Source organism: Gavialis gangeticus, unplaced genomic scaffold (assembly GCF_001723915.1).
Source record: "Gavialis gangeticus isolate Ggan-Ray unplaced genomic scaffold, GavGan_comp1, whole genome shotgun sequence".
Lineage (NCBI taxonomy): Eukaryota > Metazoa > Chordata > Crocodylia > Gavialidae > Gavialis > Gavialis gangeticus.
Window position 1 is genome coordinate 256,053,309 of NW_017729032.1, and position 20,696 is coordinate 256,074,004.

The window sequence follows — 20,696 nt, forward strand, 5'->3', positions numbered from 1 at the left end:
CTTCTCTAGCTGCCCCAGAGCCATCCTCTGGCTTCCCACACCCAGAGCCCCTCTTTAACATTCACACTTTCCCTTAGTCCCATTTTCCCTCTCCCCACCTACCTTTTCAGCTCCTCTGTAGCTCTGGTTCTGGTCCCAACCTCTGTGCCAGCATCATTCCCCTGTTCTGCAGGCTTTGGGTATTGTCTTTTAATCAATTAACCTAAAGTTACCCCCGAGCCTCAGTTCTTCAGCCCAGGCCCCGGTAGTCTACCAATTCTAATCCCGGTCCCGGTGACTTTAACCTCCTACATTTCTACTTTCTTACCTTAACCTTTCCCCAGGTATCCCAAGTACACCAAGCACATACATACACATCACAATACCCAACTTAGGAACTCACTTGTGTGTATGTGTAGGTGGGTGGCATGTGTGTAAATTAGTCAATACAATATCTATATCTATATGTGTATGTGTAGTATATGAATTAGTAATCTATATATGTGTATTGAAATGTGCAGGTGTTGGTAACTGGTAACTGATTCTGTCTAAATGTGGTGTGTGTAGTGTGTGTGAGCCCAGACTAGTTATTTTGAACGTGTGTGTATCTGAGTTGCTAGTGTGTGTGTCTATATATGGCATTGTGTGCATGATATATGAATTAGTGATCTGTGTCTAACTTTTGGGGTGTGTAGTGTATATGTCTGAGCTGGTAATGTGAGTGTGTATGCCTAATAAGGGTGTATGCACCTAGTGAGTGTGTGCTTAATTGATTTTTATGTGTGCATGTGCAATTGTACACTACACTCTCCTGTCTAACAGTGGAATATTGAGATCCTGAGCATTGCCCTGAGGGGTCAGGCCAACACTGATGGTACAATTTGGCCCTTAGTTTGGTAGCTTGAGTTTCCAGATAGCTGCAGTGCATACATGAATGGCCCAGAAGTGCATATTGCAAAATGCATGTTATATATAGTTCACTGGCACTTCACAGGTAGGTTAGTATATACTTAGAACCAGGACTTTAGCTGATACCAGTGTGAGATTAAAGTGAAATCTGCTTCCTTCACTATGTGCAGAAACCGGTCTTCCCCACTCCACCAAAAGCACCCCACTCCACCAAAATGTCATCTTTGACAGATTTATTAGCACAATTAAGGTCTTAACTTGACATTATATATGCATAACTTGCCTAACATATTCTTGTACTGTATATACAAGAATTATTTTTCCATATGCCTGCTACTTTCTGTTTTTTACTTTAGAAACAGTCTGTATAATATATATGTTGACATACCAAAATAAACAACAATTTCTTCAGATGAAATATCCCGTGCTTCATTCCAAGGGAAGGGAAACTCACAGCTACACCAGGCAGTCTGTTTAGTCTCTGACTGATTGGTATTTTGTATCATCAGCAATGACGTGAGTTCATAGAAACCTTTACTCTCCTTTGGTTCTTCAGCTTTAATAGATATGCCTGAGAGAACAATAGAAAAGCCATCAATCCTCCCTTTATACCCTGTCCCAGAGCTGTGCAAATTTCTGGTTCTTAAAAAATAATAATATCAAACTCATACTGCTTAATTCAGATGTCAATCAAATGGCACAGCTATATAAACTTGACTTCGCCAGGATGTCTTTTCAATGAATGACATCAACACATGGTGACTTGCCCATTTCTCAGCTGTTGTCCACTAATAGCAGTCACATTCCTTCCATGCTGAAGCAAGTAACCAAAACTCATGCCATAGCAGGAATAGCATAGCAGTAATCTGTTTTCTCCTGGCTTGTTCTTACTTTTGTTTTTAACACCATTACTTTCTAGTAATATTTATTACCTCCAAATTGGTCTTTAACAATGTCTCCATCCACATACCACACAAGATTTGGCTTGGGAAAAGCCTTCTTTACAATGCAGGTAAGGTTAGCCTATAAGCAATAAAAGCAAGATTTAGTCAAATATTTCTGACCTGATTCAAGTAATCAAAGCCTGCAATTTTTTATTGCCAATAACAAAAATACTAACATATCCATTCCATTTTGGTAAAGAGGATCTTTCTTATAGTGATTGTATTTCTTGTACATTGTATGGCATCCCTGCATTAAATAGTAAGACCCATCAAGGGACTGTTAAATGGGATAGAAGAGCATTTTGTCTACAATACAGATCACTAACTGGGCTGCTAGCAACCAGAATTTATCGTTATCCAAGTCTACTTGGTAGCCTGTGAGGGATGAGATGGTGTTTTCAGTCTAGAATCTAGCAGAGACACAGCTACATTAAAAGAACCCTATAATTTGTAACAGTCCAGTTTCTGGGGGAGATTAAGGCATGACCTGCTTACTACAGAATTTTTCCCTTGATTACAGCCTGATAGATTTTCTGAGAGACTGCCTGACACAACGATGCACCAAGTACACTGACCCAGTTATTAGCAATCATGTGCGTGTCACAAAGGTCATGGAGACCTGAATATCTGTTGCATTCTAAATAGGAAAGGACAGGCTGTATTTACTTCTAAATGTATAGCCTAACATTTACTCCTGATGGGCCAAAAGGCAAACAGTGAATAAAACATTAAAAACTACACTGGGAGGACATCTCTCTCAGGGCTAATCAGGGGTTAGACGTATTTGATGGGCAATGTCTGGTTTCTTGCATTTTCAGTATTTTTCATTTGTTGTTTTGAAGGCTTGAATAAAACCCTGCCTTCCCCATTTTAATTAAGAAGTTAATTTTAGGACAGGAGCATTAGCACATTAGACTTGAAAGCCCTCTAGCAGACCATCTTGAAGAAAGCAATACATATAACGTTATTTGAAATGAGACTTGTTGTGCCACAGGGGTTACAAGCTACATATTAAAGATTGGAGATTGAAACCTTTTATTGCCACTGTAAGTCACCTCTGAAGTCATCCTGTAATTGATTTTTTTTCTTTCCATTCTGTTCCTTTTACAGGTGTGGTATTTTTCAGTTACTTGGTTGACTATTATCTCTTTTTATAAATGCTTCCTAAAGGCAAGTACCAATCTGATGTCCAGAATGGATCTTATCTCCTTTCTTGGGAAGCAGGGGGTGGGGATGGGGGGCATAGGGAAGCAGGGGAGGAGGAATGTTAACAGAGAATAAAGATGTGTAATATTTGGCTCAGGAAAGAGAGTTGTTAGTCTTTCTGAACATTTTGTAAAAAATTTTCCTACACACTAAAACCAGTGAAGAGTGTTCTTGTTAAATAGGATGCCATACAGAAGATTTAAAAACTTGTATAGGTCACTGGGGAAGGCAGGGAAATGACGAAGATGTGGTAGCCTGGTCTGACATGTCGTTTGAGAGCAGGAGGGATGTGGTTTTACACTGTGCTTTCTGCTGTCAAGCTGTAATAGAAGAATTGACTCTTCAGGTCACAGAAATGCTTATTTCTATGGTTTACATGGAACAACCCCCCCACTAAAACTCTGGTCCAGTTGGGTACCAATAATGAAATAAAAATTCCACTAATAGCACTGCTAGCCACTTGGTTATTTGGTATACATTTCATACTAACTATAGTCTGGGTTAGCAAAACACTTCCCTTCAACTATGCATATTGCAATTTAAAACATAGGACACAATTTTCAAATGTAAGTAGCATAATAGAAGGCAGAAATTCCATATTCAGATGTTCAGGTCAGAATATGGACACACAATATTGGAGTTTATGCTTCAGTCCTGATCCCAACAATCCCAGCAGTGTATGTCAATACTTCATTTGGGTGATTATCCTTGGGTCCAGATGTACTCAGAGTAGGACACAACACAGGTGACAGCATTGGCTTTGTGTCACTTCAATACTGAGATGCACTCAATTTAGTATGCGATTCCAGGGCTGGTTTGGGTCTCAGCACAAGTTAAATCAGCAGTTAAACCTAACTATTTGGGAATAGATGCAAAAGAACTGGTTTCAGAGCTGAGAACCATGCGAGAGCAAGATGTAAAATCCCAGCCAGCTTTTCAGTCCCACCCTTTTTATTGTCTGATGATGCAAAAGCCATTATCATGTAGCCCTATGCTTAGTGGCATAGGAGGAATGATACTCAATCTATTAAATCTCCAGCAAGCATCTCTTGTGGCTGTCCAGGGGCTTCTACATGTGCTAAAGGCTATATTTTGTGCATCTCCTTTCATCATCAGCAGCCACAAAGGAATGGCCACAAACTTTATTTCCTTGGAACAGAGCCACTGTAATGGCCTAGGTTTGGGATCTGGAAGAACAACTGAGTTTAACAGCAATTTCTTACTGATCTTCAGTGGCTTAGGATGGAAGCTAACATTACTGTGGATAGGCAGTAGCATTATCTGGATCACTTTAGTGACAACTTCATCAGGCAGGCTGCATAAACTGCTCCTCTACCCAAAATTTTTGGGGAGGACCACAAGGAATGGATTTGTGTTTGCATTTTGCTTATTTCAGGATCTTACAAGTCCTGTCATCCCCAGTTTCTCACATTTATATTTCCTTACTCTGTACTTTTGTAATTTGTGTAGTTCCATTGCCTTGTCAACAGTCACATTTACTTTTAATCAACAGGTTGTAACAAACTTTAAAAACAGTATAGCAATAATCTTATGATCTTCACCACTTCCTAGATGAAACTGTTCCTTAATCTATGACAGTGCTTTGATATACAGTACAGCCTCAAACTTTACTTTTCTTTTGTTATGAATGCTGCCAGGTATGTCCTCTTGGGGCCTTCTCAAGAATTCCTTGCTTGATGTTCATGAAAGTATAGTCAGTGGTTGACATACTTTTGCATGAAAGACTCCAGGATCTTTAACAAATAACAGACTACACCTCTATTTTAAATTTTGTTAGAGTATACTATTCCATAGCAACAGGCTGGTTCAATAATAGCTCAGAGGGAAGAATGCGAACTATTGACCTTAAAATTGCTGTCATGACTTACTGTAAGATCTGGTTGGCATTTCAATGTATTCTCTGTCTGATATTGCTTGGTTTACCAGATCCCGCATGGCCCACAACACAACTCTGTGACTTGTCATTTTTATTTATTGGAAGTTCTAAAATCACTCACCTCCTGCAAGGTGCCAATGGAGTTACTTTGGGAGGTAATAGATATTTCTGGTATGGCTGGAAAGCAAATAAAGGCATCTTAATGTAACTGATAGTATTAAAATGTAGCTTCTCTCTCAAGAGACTTTGTATCCTATTTCATAAAACAAATATAAACCTACGGATACTATAACAATGACATAACATGCATGATAAGAACAAGTTAAGTGCCATTTTGGGGAAGGGTGGAGAAGCAGCAGAGAAAAGGCTTACATTTAGGCTATCAGAAACATGTTACAAGATACATAATGCTCCTCCTTAATGATCCTAATATCTTAGACTTGTGTGTCCAAGAAGTCAGTTCCAATCAATCTGTATGCATTGTTCTGTTACCCTAAAAACCTTATTTTATAATGCTGCTGAAGATAAATCTTGCCCTCCTGACTTCTGTCCACATGTTGATCAAACAACAAAAGTTGTGGTAGCTGCAAAAAATAAGATTTTACTCCTGCTCAACACTCACCTTGAAACTTACTGTCACTCCTCCTCTCTCTCTATAATTCCCAAAGGAGTTCACTGAGCAGAGCTATCTGTGCTCTGCAGACTGAGAAAAATCCTCACAACATCTTGCAATGATGAATCCTTGACTTGCCCTGACAACTCATTTCTGACTTACAGAATTAAGTTCACATCAAAATAATGGGCCTGTGATGACCAAATCTACCTGGACTGGAAGACAATATGCGGTTTCTTGCCATCACTGCTCGTCTTGTGTGTGCCGGTGACTCTACTGTCCTGAGCTATTATACATTTTAAATGTGTCTATATGAATTTATTATTCAAGGAAATACAGCAAACAAGTTGGCAAATGAGCCAACTACAGCAAAAGCTTTGTTATCCGGTACCATGGGGAATGGGGTGGTGGGGTGCTGGATAACCAAATATGCCATTTATCTGAGAAGCTCGAACAGGCGTCTTGGCCTGTTTGGGCTGCCACTTCTCCCGCCCCATCTGGTGTGCTGCCACCTCTCCTACCATGTTTGTGTGCCGGGGGACAGGGAGGGGGGGCCCGGGCACACTGGGAAAACGCTGCTATGCCCCGGGTCATGGGGGCTCAGCAGCACAGGCTGCTTTGCCCCGGGCCATGGTGGCTCGGTGAAACTGCAAGTGCCATGGTGGGCACTTCCGGTTTCGCTTTTGTCACGTCAACTGGTACCTTAATAACTGGCATGCCAGATAATGTGGCTTTTACTGTATCATAAACAAAATCACCACTCTAGCACCACTGAAAGTACACTAATAATCTCAAATGACTTGTAAGCTAAAAACCCTTCAACCATGTGGTTGACTATTGATTGGTGAATCTGAAAAGGTCCTGTGTTCCCTATCTATGTCCTCTGGTAGACTGCAAACCTGGATTAGACATCTTAGCTGACTAAAGCTCCTTTTTGAGATTTCTGGTTCTTCCTACTATGAGCCTGCCTCTACAAGATAAGTGCAGCTCCATTACCTTTGTTCACTATCCTAAGCACTGTAAGGCCTCCACAGTTTAGCAAATAAACCTCTGATGCTACCTCACTGAGCAGTCTGTCCAAGTTTTTCAGTCATTCTTCAAGACTAAAGCAATATTTGCCTTATCAACTCACTTCATCTACTTATCTATATGAAAAAAAGACAGTCATCATTGTATCAGACTTGGCCCAGCTTTTATTTTATGCTTCAGGTTTTTATTTCGGAGGAAGGGGTGGTGTTGTTTTGCTTTGTTTTTTATGGCATCTCCAAAATACTGTAGAGGGAGAAGAAGGCTTTAAAATATTAATTTTGTTTTCTATCTTAGCCTAAGCCAGATTGGAAAGTAGAGAGAAATATAATGGGGCAGGAAGACAATAGCCACAGTTTTCAAACTTTAGGAAAAATTATTTCGTTATCCAGCCTTTAACATTTATAGAAGACTAGACTACACCTTCATTTTCTCCCAGCCATTGTTGATCTCTTCTACTTCTGTTTCTTGATTAAGGTTAGATTCCTAAATCTATACTGGATTCCAGCTATGCTGTTCTCTCCCTTTAAAAAAAAAAAAGGGGGGGGGGGGGTTTCCCAGCATCTTCAGGGAAAACAGCTGAATATCTTAATTCTGTATGTCCTTTCCATTTAATGTCTATGTTCTATTAGCTGCCTTGTATGACATTTACAGATATTTTGAGACTAGCAGGAATTCAATACTTAGTAGGATTGTTTCTGGTTTGGGTTTTCACCCTATGAAAAGCAAAGAAAAAAAGGCAGTATCGGGTAAGGTGGGACTTGAAGGAAAAGCACCCAGCTTCTTGTTAAGATATGTCTGACAGCACTTTGAGGAAAGACACATTCTTTACATACTTTGTTCTATAAGTCTTTAAAGAAAACCTCATAATTACATGTCTATGCTTTTTAGGGCTGGATAATCCTGCTTGACACTTAAGTTTGTCTTAGGGTTTTGTCTGTTTTTTAAGTTGTATGCTATTTCAAGTCTAACAAACTAAATGCTACTACAGATGGTTATTGATGACCTGCATACAGAGGGTCATATGTATATCTGTGCTTCATCCCTGGAAAGCCTGGGAGTGCTGCCAAGATTCATGATTTGCCTACTTGTCAGCAGTGTAGCTGGTTCAACATGCCCTTGAGCACATGGCTAGAACTTCCTTTACGCCCTGTCTCAATCATGTTTCTTGCCACATGCTTGGGGCCATGCTAGATGGGCTGTGCTGCTTAGTTTCTGTATCTTGGCAAGCATTTGTGGGATAGTCATACTTAGGACTTGCCAGAGGCACTGCACACCGGCTGTCATCTCTGGTGTGCCCAGCTGAGGCCCACTGCCTGGGACTGGGGAAATGGGCTGATGTCCCCTCATTCATTCTCCATCTCCAGACAGTATAAAATATTCAGGGACTGCTGTAACGTAAGCTGGTTAATTATCAAACCTGAACAACCACAGGCTGACTGAGAAGTGCCAGACTATATTGTGCCCTGGCAAGTCACCCTGCTTACTCTTTCACAATTCTTCCTCTGGGAACAAAGGATATCTAAGAATAGGTTGTGCTACGTCTGTGTCTGTCAGGGACTCCAACATCAACATCAACCTATACTGGGGCTTTTCCCACAAGCTTTGTGTTCAGCCTCTGCTGCATCTGCCTACCTCAGAGGCATAAATAGAGCACATCTGGACAAAGTACACTGTACTGAGAACCAGAGACAGCCAGCATTGCTAAAAGTGAGTAAACACACATATAGGTATGTCACAGTAAGAGATAAGAGAGAGATTGCTAGTCATTTTACCTGATAAAATGGCAAAGTGGTAAAGAGAAAAAAGAGAAGGAAGTTGCATTTCCCTATCACGTGTGCTCTACTGGCCTAGAGCACTATAAGGTATCACAAGATCCAACAAAAAAATGTATGAGAGAAAACAGCTCTGATTGGGAAACTCTGCAGAGAAAGCATCTGGAAGGAGGCGTGTGAAAAATACTTTCTAAAAGAGCACCAAGAGCTAAGCTGATACACAGAAGAATATTTTCACTTTGTGATTTGCAACATTGCTGGTGGCTTTGCTGGACCATGAAGTGCTCAAGTGATGTGTGTACCAGAGAAGAAATGCATGAGCACTTGTGCAGGACTGTGCTTTTGCATAAAGGGTGTAAAGAAGGGCAGAGTGTTTATACCACCTAATAACAGGTACCAAACTGACAGCTGAAGTGGTGCAGTGGGGAGAGACACCAAAAGTGGAACAAAATTGAGCGTACAGATGACAGAAGATGGTAATCAGTTTCAAAACTGTGTTGTGGACTGCAAGAAACTTTCTGGTCTTCAAAAAGATAGAGCGATGTGACAAACAGTGCTTAAAGCTAGGCCTACGTGAGATGAAAATCTACCTACAGAGGGTCCGTGAAGAGCGAGAGGAACAAGCAACAGACAAAGTCTGGGAGGAATTGAAATGGGCCCTGATGTTTGTGGATAGAACCTAAGGAAAGAAAGGGGAATTGCATTAGTAAAGATGTGAAAGGTGGAATACCTAAAAGAAATGGGAAAGTAAGTTGGAGAAGAGTTTGTGTTTCCAGGAACAGGATACATACTTAACTGTGTTTTTTAAAGGGAAGAGGAGTGGAAAGGAAGAAAAGACTAAATGGAATCTGGATATTATTGTAAATAATAAAAAATTAAGGTTTAGTTTCTACTTTAACACTCCCTCCCCTCAACCCTTCTGCTGTGTGGTTGGAGGAAAAAAAGAAAAGTGCCAGAGACAAAAGCCTTGTTAGTCATGGCATCCTTCACTTCCAGGCTAGCTGCTGGGAACCAGGGTAAAAGCAACACGAACCTGGTGAGACTACTGCAAAAAGCTTAACAGAGCACAAAGGTCATCATTTATCTCATCTGTGGTGAGAGCTGGCTCAGCTTCTACCCACTCACATCCTAACGTATCGTAGCACGGGTGTCTTTGCATATCAAACAACATCAGAATATGCCTGTTTAATTACACTGAGAACAAGGGGATATTTTCACTCTGGGACAGCTTCAATTATGTGTTTATTAAAAAAAGTAACAGGGTTATCCAGGTTGAAAATCTAATCTGTTAAAAGTCACTTCTTAAGTTTAAAAGCCATTTCTGAATCACACAAGTACAAGAGAAACATCTCAGACCACTAATTTCTACTTCTGTTTCATTTGCATCAGTGAGTGATAGCCCAGAGTCCTCTCTCAGAGCTTACTGCATCTTTATATTACGAGTGTCAGCCTAGTGAAAGCTGTGCTACAAACTGCTTAAAGCAGGGTACATATAATAACGAGTCAATTGACAGACCCTTGGCTAGATACCTATTTTTTTTAGTAGCATTGGAATTGCTTCCTTTAAGACCTGGAATACTATCTGAAGATAGAAATAGGGACTAAGATTGATTTAAGACAGTACGCAAGGCATTCTGGAGGGGTAGGGAAGTGTCCAGAGGGGTGCAGTGGTGGGTGCGGGAGGGAGAGAATGGGAAGGGAGGTGACATGATCCTAAGTCTGGAGAGGAAGGGAGGTGGGGCAGGAAATTCTTACTTGATTTGGGGACTTAAGAGGAATAAAGTCCTTGGATGTTGGTTCTGCTGTGTGGTCTGCTTACCCTGGTGGAGTGGAGAATCTGGGAGCAGAGGTGCTGCTCCCCCCCCCCCAACTCCTCCTGCAGTGATGGTTGCTGCTTGTACAACCCCTTTTCAGTATCTTGGCTTAACCATGAGGCTATGTAATTGTATTTCAGTAGCTGTTGAATACCCTTCCTATGCCATTTTAAGTTAAACAAAGCAAGCTTTTGAAAGTGACCCAGGATGCCCTACTTCTGGGTGCCAGTTGTTGCCAAATTGCTCAAATCCTCACTGTGCCCAAGCAAACAGATGAGTCAACTGCTCATCTGTTGGCAGGTTGAAAGTATTTCCACAGGCATGTTACTTTCCAAACATATGTATTTGATGCTTCAGACCTGCCTCCAGTACCAGCAACGACAATTTTGGCACTAAGTGTTTGTCGAGAATGGTGGGTTTATTTTATGAAACAATCTGCAATAACTCCTCCTCTTTGTAACTGGTGGAAAAAGACCAAAAAGCATTTTAGTCATGGTGCCTGCATAATACCAGGCCAGAACGTGACTGTACACTGTAGAAAGGAGGAGTAGAGAAAGACATAAGAAAGGAGTTAGTTGAGCCTCTTACCAAACACTTTCACCGTGGTGGTTCTCTTCACGATTCTCTCCGGATGGTACGTCACGAGGCATGAGAAGGCCTTGCCATCATCAATAGTTTTGAGCGGAGAAATCTGCAGTGCATTTTCTGGACCCAGCTGAATTCTGTCTTTGTACAACAAATTATTGGTCTTATTTGCTTCACGCTGGTATGAATTTTTGGTTATCAGTTTTACTTGACTTCCATTATCTCTCTGTTTAAAACACAAGCAGAACGTTTTCCAGTCAAACTCTGTTCCTACCACCATACTTATTCTCCTTTATTCCCCCAATAGGTAGAACTCTGTAACCTTTCCATTAGCTATCTTTAATTCTGGCAATTATCCTTTTTATAACCATGGGTCTTGGAACACTTAGTAGTGATTACCAAATTAAAGGTAGGAAAGTCTCCCAAACTGCATACAAAAAATTAAATAATAAATAAAAATTAGTACCACGATACTTCTTTCTTATCTGAAGTTCAGGTCAGGAAACTGTGTTCTGTGAAACTCTGGGGTTTCACGATAGGTCATCAAGGTTTCTACAAAGAAACTGGGGATAATGGCAGAGTGGAAACTGGGGGTAATGGCAGAGTAAGCTAGAAGGCAGTGTGCCACCACTGCCGGTCTGGATTGCCTTGCTCCATGTTAGTTCACACAGCCTGAGGAGCTATGGCAGAAGTGATATGAAAGGGTTCCATGACTTTAGGAAGTTTGAAAACCACTGTCTTAGGTAAATGTCAGATAATTTTTTAATATTAAAAAGGCTGAAGAAAACTTAACGTTCTTTGTCTTCAATTAACATTTATATTTTTAGTTGCATCAAAATAATAGGAAAAAAAACCTACTGTCTTCTTCATTTTTAATTAATTCCATGTAATGAAGAGTTTAATGTCTTGTCTTTTAAGTTAGGTTGGATAACACTTTGTGTTCATTTGTAAAGGTCAAATGTGCATGTAGTATGATGCATTATCACCTCTCTGATAAGTAAAATTTCAATATGTCCAAGTGACTAACCCTTGCTGTCTTCTACTGATAATTTGAATCCATCTTTCTTAAGTCTAACAGACCTTGCCTAAAAAGTTTTAAGTTTAGTAGCAGTATAATGCAAAGACAAGATCCAAATAAATAGCCATTGGGGACAGAGGCTTTCAAGAGAAGAAAATGTGTGTTTACATTTGAAGCTTGGTTTAAAAAGAAAAAAAGAAAAGAAAACAGAAGTTAGAGTTCTTGAAAAGTAAGAGGAGATATAAACCTCAAAAAAGAAGGAACAAAAATACAGATAATAATCCCTTGGTCACAGGATTGTGGAAAGTAATCAAGGTACTGTTAAAACTGACAGACAGAGCTGCATGTTCATGCACGTACACATGCACACTCCCCTGAATAACGCGAGGGGAAAAATGTGACTGACTTGGTTTAACTCATGGCTAGGATCATGTACAGTAGTTTTCAAAGTCATTTTACAATGGTAGTCAACTGTGTGTGCATGTTTGTTTTTTATCCCCCGACAATCTGATTTTAACTTCAAAGTTAGCAGGAAACCAAAAATAGTCCATGAATTTCTACCATGTCTTCCCTGTTTCTTGGGTCAGAAACACTCACACTGATGCCATCTATAGTTTTTGCCTAGCAATTCCATTTTACCCATGTGTGTCCTGCAAAGAAATATTTATTTTATTTGAAGCATAGTTTCTTCCTAATATCTTAAACATAAAAAGAGTTATACTTACCACTACCCATTCAAAGGGCCAGTTACCAGAGATCACATTTTCATGACATGGGATTGTCAAAGTCTGTTTTAACAGGGTTTTCTTCACATAATGTTGCTCCTCTTGTACCATTGTAACAACATACAAGAAAGACGATTAGGAAATTAAGAAAAAAAAATTAATTGTACTTTAAAAATATATATCTAATATTCGTTGCTTAATGTTCCTAATCCTATATACATGTACTTGCTAACTGAAAACTACTGGCCCAATTCCAAATCTGGAGCACATCTGTTACTGGTAACTGTCTGCATGGAGAACTTGCAGACATCTTCTGATCAAGGCATTCTCCAAGAGGAGAATGAAGAGAAAAAGGGGAAAAAGTGAAGTTACTACCAATTTGTCTACCTTTAGTAATTTTAATCTGAGGACTGAAAGGGGCTTTATAAACATCACACAAGCCTTTTTGCTCCTCATGGAAGTTAAGCTTAAACTTGGACTTACAGACATGAACGTAGAGATGAATTTAGTGACTTTATGAAGGCCACATAATGAGTTGGTAGAACAACTAAGAATAGAACAGTTTCTGGTTTTAGCCTTGACTCTCCTTCTTTCATGCAGGAGCCAAGTTCAGGAAACAGGTTAATTCAATTTAATTAAATGCCTTAACAAAACTTACACTGATTGGTGCAACTATCCAACTCTTCTCTCCCATACCCAACAATAGCATTACATTTTACTGAATTAATAACTAAAGGCCTATTCATTCAGCAACTTCTTCAGTATTAGTCACTGTACCTGGCTTAATAACAAGATTTAAATGCTATCCTTAACAAGGCAGAGGGATTATACATTCAGCTACGCATAGACCAAAGCATAACAGCAAAAACAAGCTTCTGCAATGATGTTTTTTCCATGTGGGTTACCCATACAGCGATTGGTTACCCAGGCTGGTTTTATTCATTCTTTCATTGTGCTTGGACCCAAGTCCCAAGAGATGATGCATGACAGGAGAATGGGGTTAATTTAGATGACCTCTATTTGCTCCATAGAAGGAGGTTCAGCAGGCCACAGTCATTTATTGCTCTAATATTCTGAGTTACCCCTAGAGGTACACTGATACATCGGTCTGATATCGGACTGGCACCCATATAAAGAAAATTGACTGTACCAGAAATTGGCCTGATGTGGCTGATAATTTGGTTGATAAATGCCTGTGAGTGCTCACAACCACAGTGTAGCATGTAGGCAGTGAGGACTGCAGCCTAGCAACTTGGAGAGCTGTGTGAAACTGGTAAGTCTGTTGTGGTGGAGGGTGCAGGGAGGGAACGGGCATGGGGGGGGCAGATCAAGGCCTGTGGTGAGGGAGAAGTGGGGCTGGGGTAGGCGCTGCCCAGCCAGGGCAGGGTGGGATGGAGCCACAGCTCATCTGGGGTGCATGAGGAGGCAGGGTCAGCTCTTGCTGCTGCGTGCACCCCAGAAGGGCATGGAGGGGCATGTGCCCCCATATCTGCATGATGCATGGATGGGGTGGGCTGCTGCTCTAGGCTCTTCCCAGCATGGGGGGTGGGAGTGGGGTTGGGCTGGGGCTGCACTCAGGGCTGGCGGTGGCACTGGTGCTGTGGGGGCTATGGTGAATTTTGGGGTGGTTGAGGCCCCTCCCCCTATCACAACTGCTGCCTACCTCGAACGCAGCCTGGCCCAGCCCCTCCCACTGGGAGGAGCCCGGTGCAGCCCTGGCCCCAGCTTGCAGCTGCAGCCTGCCCCGCCCTGCACAAATCTGGGGGCACATGCCCCCCCCATGCTCTCCTAGGTTGCGCACCGCAGTGGGCAATGCCCCCCCCTCCCTGTGCTCCCCAGACAAGCCGTGGCTCCATCCAACACCCCACCCCACCCTGGCTGGGCAGCACCTGCCCCAACTTCAGCCCCACTCCTCCCTCACCACAGGAGCCTTGATCTGCCCCTGACACCCCTTCCCTCCCCTTCCACCACAACAGACTTACCAGCTGGACACTCCTCTTCAAGCAGCAGGGCTGTGTATCAGAAATCAGATCAGTATTGGCTGGTCTATCTCCTTAAAAGTCAACTATTGGTTTCAGCTCCAAAAATCTCTGTTGGTGCATCCCTAGTTACTCCAGCTGCCCCCCCTGTTCCATGTCCTCAAGAAGTCACTAGAGGAGACTAATCTTCTATAGGAAGTATCAGGGCACTGACATCTCAGTTCTGTCACCTTCATGTCTTTCAAAAGCCTGATAGTGGTCTACTGAAGCAACACAAATGCAATGCTATCTGACAAGGGAGAATGCGTCAGATTCCCAAGGATAACTCTGCTTCTTACCTAGGGGATGTCTCATCTCAGGAGCTTATTGGTTCTGTTGCTGCTCTCTTGCATGGCCTTAAATATCCCATAAATGTTATGACTAAAGGTGGTGTTTGTTCTTAGTTCGCCATAATAAGGAAAGTCACTGTTTTCAAGAGTGCACCCATTTCCTCATGCCCTTGTCATCTCCAGTTGACTAATGCTGTGTAATCTACTTTGAGTACCCTTTAAAGCCACTTGACAAATTTTAATTGGCACCAAATGCAGCCTCCTGCCTCTCCTGATTGGAGCCCCTTGAACTTGCCTCCTCCAGTCCATTTCTCAGAACCCATATCTCGCTCACAAGTCATAGTGGAAGACTAAAGGCCCTTAGTCATGTGCTTATCTGTCACAGCTCATTGGATATGTGGCCTTTGTGGTAATGCCTTTTAGTCCTCTGGATAGGAACACCAACCGTTATCACCAAGATGAAGTGGGACTTTGTTGGGAAGCAGTCTTTTCATAAAACACTCTAAAAAAATCAAATCCTCAGAATAATTTGGTCCTCAGGAAGCTCCAGAGAAAGCTATTGTATGAGGGAGAGGCAGGGAACTAGGTAAATACAGCATTACAGAAGGACCCTCATCTATTAATGCAGAAGGAATAATGGAACAGCAATTGGAACCGGAACCTCCAACCCTCTAACTCCTCAACTAGGGAGTAGTCAGAACCACTGCTTGTTAGCTAAGTAGAACCACTTGGGATGAACTGAACAATACATCATTCATCCTGCTGCAGGCAAAAGGCAGGAAGTTTTAAACATGCTCAGAAGGCAAAACAGGAAAAAGTGGTTAAAACAAAGTCAATGCAGGAGTTTATTCTGCAAACTGCCTCTCCACATTCATGCCATTATGTCAATCCCTCTATCTTTTCTATCCATTGACTCATTTCCCCAATAACTGTTATGGCTATAGTCCTTGATGTTTGATCTTACCATGCTGTCTCCCTAATGATTTACAGGGGAGTTGCAAAATCCACTAGTTCATTTCATCTGGATTCATTTTACTTTGATGCAGCTGAACGAGCTATTTGTTAATTACTAATGCCTTCCTCCCTCTCACTTCTGGATTTGTGTCAATGTATTTTGCTTTCTTTTGATTTCAAATGTTTTATTCCATAAGATCTGGCTACTGTAGCATAGAGGTCTGCAAGAAGCACGTCCCAGTTCTTTCTTATAGTTGCTATCAGTATATCATAGTCAGGGGTGGATCCGGGATTTTATGAAGTGGGGTGCAGGAGCAGTGACCAATGTTACAAGTGTAGCTGCACCCCTCCACTTCCAGCCTCCTCACACCAGCTCCCTCTCCCCTCCCCCGGATGGGTGGACTGCACAGAGGACCAGTAAATCCCAAAGGAGGCAAGAAATTCTCTTTTTCCTTTCCTCTTCCTGCTCAGAGGCACATCCTCTCCCCTTCTCTTTCCATCCCTTCCCCTCCTATCCCTCCTTCCCCACCTACTGATGCTGCCAGTGTTCCCCATCCTGCTCCCCCTAGGTGTTTGGAACCAGTCTGGGAGCAGGAGTAGCGAGGGAAAACTCAACCGCACACCCCTCCCCCTATTGTCCTAGGCTGAGCAAGTCCCCACACAGCCCAGCTGGAGTGGGCAGGAGCTTTCCCTTGCCTCCAGGACGGTGGGGATGCTGCCAGCAGCAGGTGTTGAAAGAGAAAGTGGGAAGAAAGGAGATAATGCCTCAGAAGGGAAGGGAAGGGAGGGGGTGTGAAATTCATATCTTTTTGGGGACCCCAGCTGCTGCTCCTACCATGTGGTCAGGAAGGGAAGGGGGGGCAGCCACAACATTGCATCCTCTCTGGATCTGCCCCATCATAGTCTGCCAGCTTGGGCGCATCTACACTTTGCCCTATGATGACATAGTGATCACGTGTGTCTACATGTGATCAGCAGCTACATCGCCATAGTGGCATGCTCCCTGGCTATAGCACACCACTACAGAGACATAACTGGGAACTTTACCCATGGGCAGCATGCACAGTGCAGGAACAGCTCATACTGCCCTGTGTTTTAGTACTTGCAAAAGGAAGTACTAAAATACAGTGCTCTAGTAATGTCACCATATGGCAACATGTAGACATGCCCTTTGTGCAATTGCTGCAAAGAACCAGACTGAAGCTATTTAGGTAATAAGCAGGATAGAGATGGCTCTTATAGACTAGCTGAATCAGCATTGCATCATCTTTCATGAGCAAGAGTTCACTTCATCAGATGCTATATAGCTATTCATAGTGACAGAATAGAAGTGAGGTGTGCTGAATAGAAGAAATACATGTCATATAGCATCTGATGAAGTGAACTCTTGCTCATGAATGCTTATAAATCTTTGATTCAGTTAGTTTATAAAGTGCATCTCTATCCTGCTTTCTGCCTGATTTCAGATGAACATGGTTAGTAAGTCTCTCTGTTTATGCAAGAGTAATGTTGGGCCAGCATCAGATGCCAAAATACCAGGAGGAAAAAAAAAAAAAAGCTTTATTATTCTAAGAACAGAGGAAAAATAATCCATGCAAAGAGAATGGCCTGATTCTTATCTGACACACTGCCTTCCCAACCCGTAGCTAGTGTTCTTCAGAACATAAAATTGCAATAACTACGGCAGGGAAGTACAGTTTGATTCTACGAAGATGTAAGCATGGAAAGTTCGGCCAAAATCCTGTGGCTCCGTTTTTTCCCCCCCAGTGTCTGGTAGGTTTGTTTCTGCTGTCCTTGAATGCAGGTAAATTTCAGGCATTCACCAACACCACTTCTGCCACAAATTTCTCTTCACTTGTTCATTTCATTTACTTTTGCTATTACCTGAACAGCAAGAGAGTTCCCCATAGAGGAAATTATTTGGACCCTGTAAGGAATTCCTTTGGGAAAGAAGTTAAATTGGAACCTCCTTCCTCACTAAAAATCTACCATCTATCATACTTCCAATAAAGGAGTGGGTTCTTGTTTTAACAGGTGTAACAGATACAAGTCAAATAATAGTCCAGGATAATTAAAACAAAAAAAGTCACATTACACATATGAAATCTTAGGAACTCCGTGAGTTTTGGCTTGTTCATGCTGATATATTTGTTTTTGGATAGCAAGATAAAGTCTTCCGTCTAGAAGCAGACCATATCCTAGAGCCACTGAAATCAATTAGTAATCTGTGTTTGGAATCAGTATTTTACCCTGAATGCCAAGTTTCTTCCATTCTTCTTTCCTGAACTTGAGCCATGTTCCTTAAATCTTGCAGAAGAGCTGAACCAAGTTGCTTAAACACCACTGAAGTAGGTCTGGACAAACACCAGACCTCTGATCTTCAACAACTCTGCACTGAAACTTGCCAAGCCTAGCCACATTTATTTTTCAGTTCATTTGAAGTCAGAAGTGTGAGACTTCATCAGACCACAATTAGCCTCTTTGTAAGTCAAGCTTACATCAACTCAGACCAGTTCAAGAGGCTAACCCTTCTGATACTCAGTCCTAGTACTAGTAATTTCAACACACACAGCACAGTATTTGTGAGATGGATCCCTTCAGTTCTCCAGGAAGCGACATGGTCTGGCCAATCCAGAGTTACCTTTCTCTACCCTGTCTATTTTTCTCTTATCAGGCACACCTTATCTATCCTCACTGTCACTCATTTAATTTTTAGCTCCTCCCCATTTTTACTAACCATCAACCTGATACATGAAAGTACACCATTTTGATCATAAAAAACCCAATAAAAATAGTGCCTTAAGTAAATGTAAGTGACATTAGGGCAGAGGACAACAGCTGAAACAAATTGTCTAGGTCAGCTCCTTACAAGTGCACATCTTAAGTCTCAAAACAAATGACAGACTAAAAAGAAACCTCCACATCCTATTCTTGTCAGGGTATCCCTCCCCCACCACGTTAATTAAAACCAAAATACAATTTTAATATTGCTTACCTTCTGCTTTTACTGTAAGGTTAATTTCTGCAGTCTTCAGCCCAGCTGGAAAGGTAGTAAAGCTGCACTCATACAGCCCACTGAGTGACAGACTAACATTGTGAAAATGCAGAATCCACTGGTTGCATTCCAAGGAATTTGTTGGAGGTCTGTGGGAACTGGAAGTCTTATCATTTTCCCAACAGTAAGGATTCTTATTGAAAACTACTGTGTAACTGTAAGTAGCCAAAGGTAATGGTAAGTATTGAATTCCATACACAGGGTGATGAACAGCTATTGTTCTGTGTTGTCCATCTTCAATCTTTGACCATTGTGTCTGTGTTATGTGGATCCCAGATTCTTTCAGGATGGTGCATGTAAGGGTCACGTTGCTACCAGGGACAGCATGAATTGCTCCCTTCTTGATAATGGTGCTTTCAGATAGGCCTTAATAACAAACAAACAGTGATTGTCAAGGCTCATGGACAAAACTCTTCTAGACAGTCTTTGAAACTATTTGGTGTCACCACCAACAAATTCCAGACATATGATAGACTGAGGTCTAAAACCAGATCAGTGGATAGTAAACTGAGAAGGTTTAGCAGCTAGCAGAAACAGGTCACTGGTACAAATACCAGGAGAGGACCCAGAGAAGCAAGTACACTTCAAGCAGGATCACAAGTTCACCTCTTAGCAAAAGGCAGGGATTTGAGGGATCCCTGCATAAATGCAAATCTTTCAGATGACACTATTTTCTCACATAACACACCCTCAAATATAATACATACATACCCTGTTTTTGAAAGGCATTATGAAAAAAAGTCCTATCTAGGCAGGTAACTTAGTAGCAGCAGCTAGGGAAAAAGGAGAAGGGGGATTCCTCTGAAACTTTCCTGACAGTATCTGGCTTTGCACTATGGCACAGTTGGAAGGCACAGTGGTTCCTGAAGCCAGCCTGCTTGTTTCCCTGTTCATGGAAGCGAGGGAAGACGGACTCAGCCTACAGCCCCATGGCAATCCAAGGCAGAGAAACTCACTCAGAGTGTAGGGTTGCAGGCTGCTCTGCTTACTGCCTTGTCTAAGGGATCTGGGGGAGGCAAGCAGCAGCAGCCGCAGCTCGGATCCAAACACCAACCCTGCGAACTTCCCCATCTCCCAGCATAGAGATCTCTGTCCACCTGCCTGATCAGGCACACCAAGTCTGGAGACATGCATCAGGCCAGGTCTGGGGCCACATACCAGCCCCAGCCTAAAATGATGAGTCTAGGGCCACATACCATATGCAACTCAGTGCACAGCTCCAGATTCTGTCCTAGGTCTGACCTCATGTTTTGGCTCCAAAACTGTGCACCAAGTCCAGGACCCTGGCTCTGGAGCCACTTGCTGGGTCTGACCCAGCATGGGGAACCAGCACACGGTTCTGGACTCAATACACCAGATCCAACCCAGCACATGGCTCTAAAGCCAGCATGTAGGGTCAGATTCTGTGCATCAGGTCCAAAGCTGTGCGCTAGCCTGGGCTTGGTGCACTGGATCCAGCTGTGGACCAACTTCATACCAGCCCAGTGCGGTATGCGGATGGGAGGGAGGCTACCACTGGGCCTGGAAATAAGGCCAGTGTGGTGTGGGGAGGGAATGGGAACAGTATTAATTCCCATGGTTCCCAGACCCACTGAAATTAATACTAGACTAAAAAGATCTCACCATGCTCTAGAGGTGGACTTAAATACAGGCGTTTCTATGGCTATTCACATACATCAGCTTTCACATTCTTGGGGAGCCTACACAATGCACATAACTTCCTGCCTCCCAGAGATGCGTGTTTACCACTACTTCAGAAATATCTTTTCTGATCTAATTAAGACCAAGAGAACAGCTGCAGCCTTTCAGGCATACTAATCCAATATCCTAATAATACTGTACTTCATTTGTTTCCCCCAGTAGTTTGACTAACCAGGTGCCTGGAAGA

At 42.2% G+C, this 20,696-nt stretch overlaps 1 protein-coding gene across 1 annotated transcript in view; it reads right to left on the reverse strand.

Moving 5' to 3' along the window:
- The window catches only part of CD96 (CD96 molecule), a 56,415-nt gene that overhangs the window by 30,706 nt on the left and 5,013 nt on the right, over positions 1-20,696 (reverse strand). Inside the window, 6 exon segments of the mRNA XM_019525771.1 lie at positions 1,277-1,459; positions 1,821-1,911; positions 5,057-5,112; positions 10,752-10,974; positions 12,492-12,592; positions 18,749-19,174. Of these exon segments, the coding sequence (XP_019381316.1) occupies positions 1,277-1,459; positions 1,821-1,911; positions 5,057-5,112; positions 10,752-10,974; positions 12,492-12,592; positions 18,749-19,174 (1,080 nt within the window).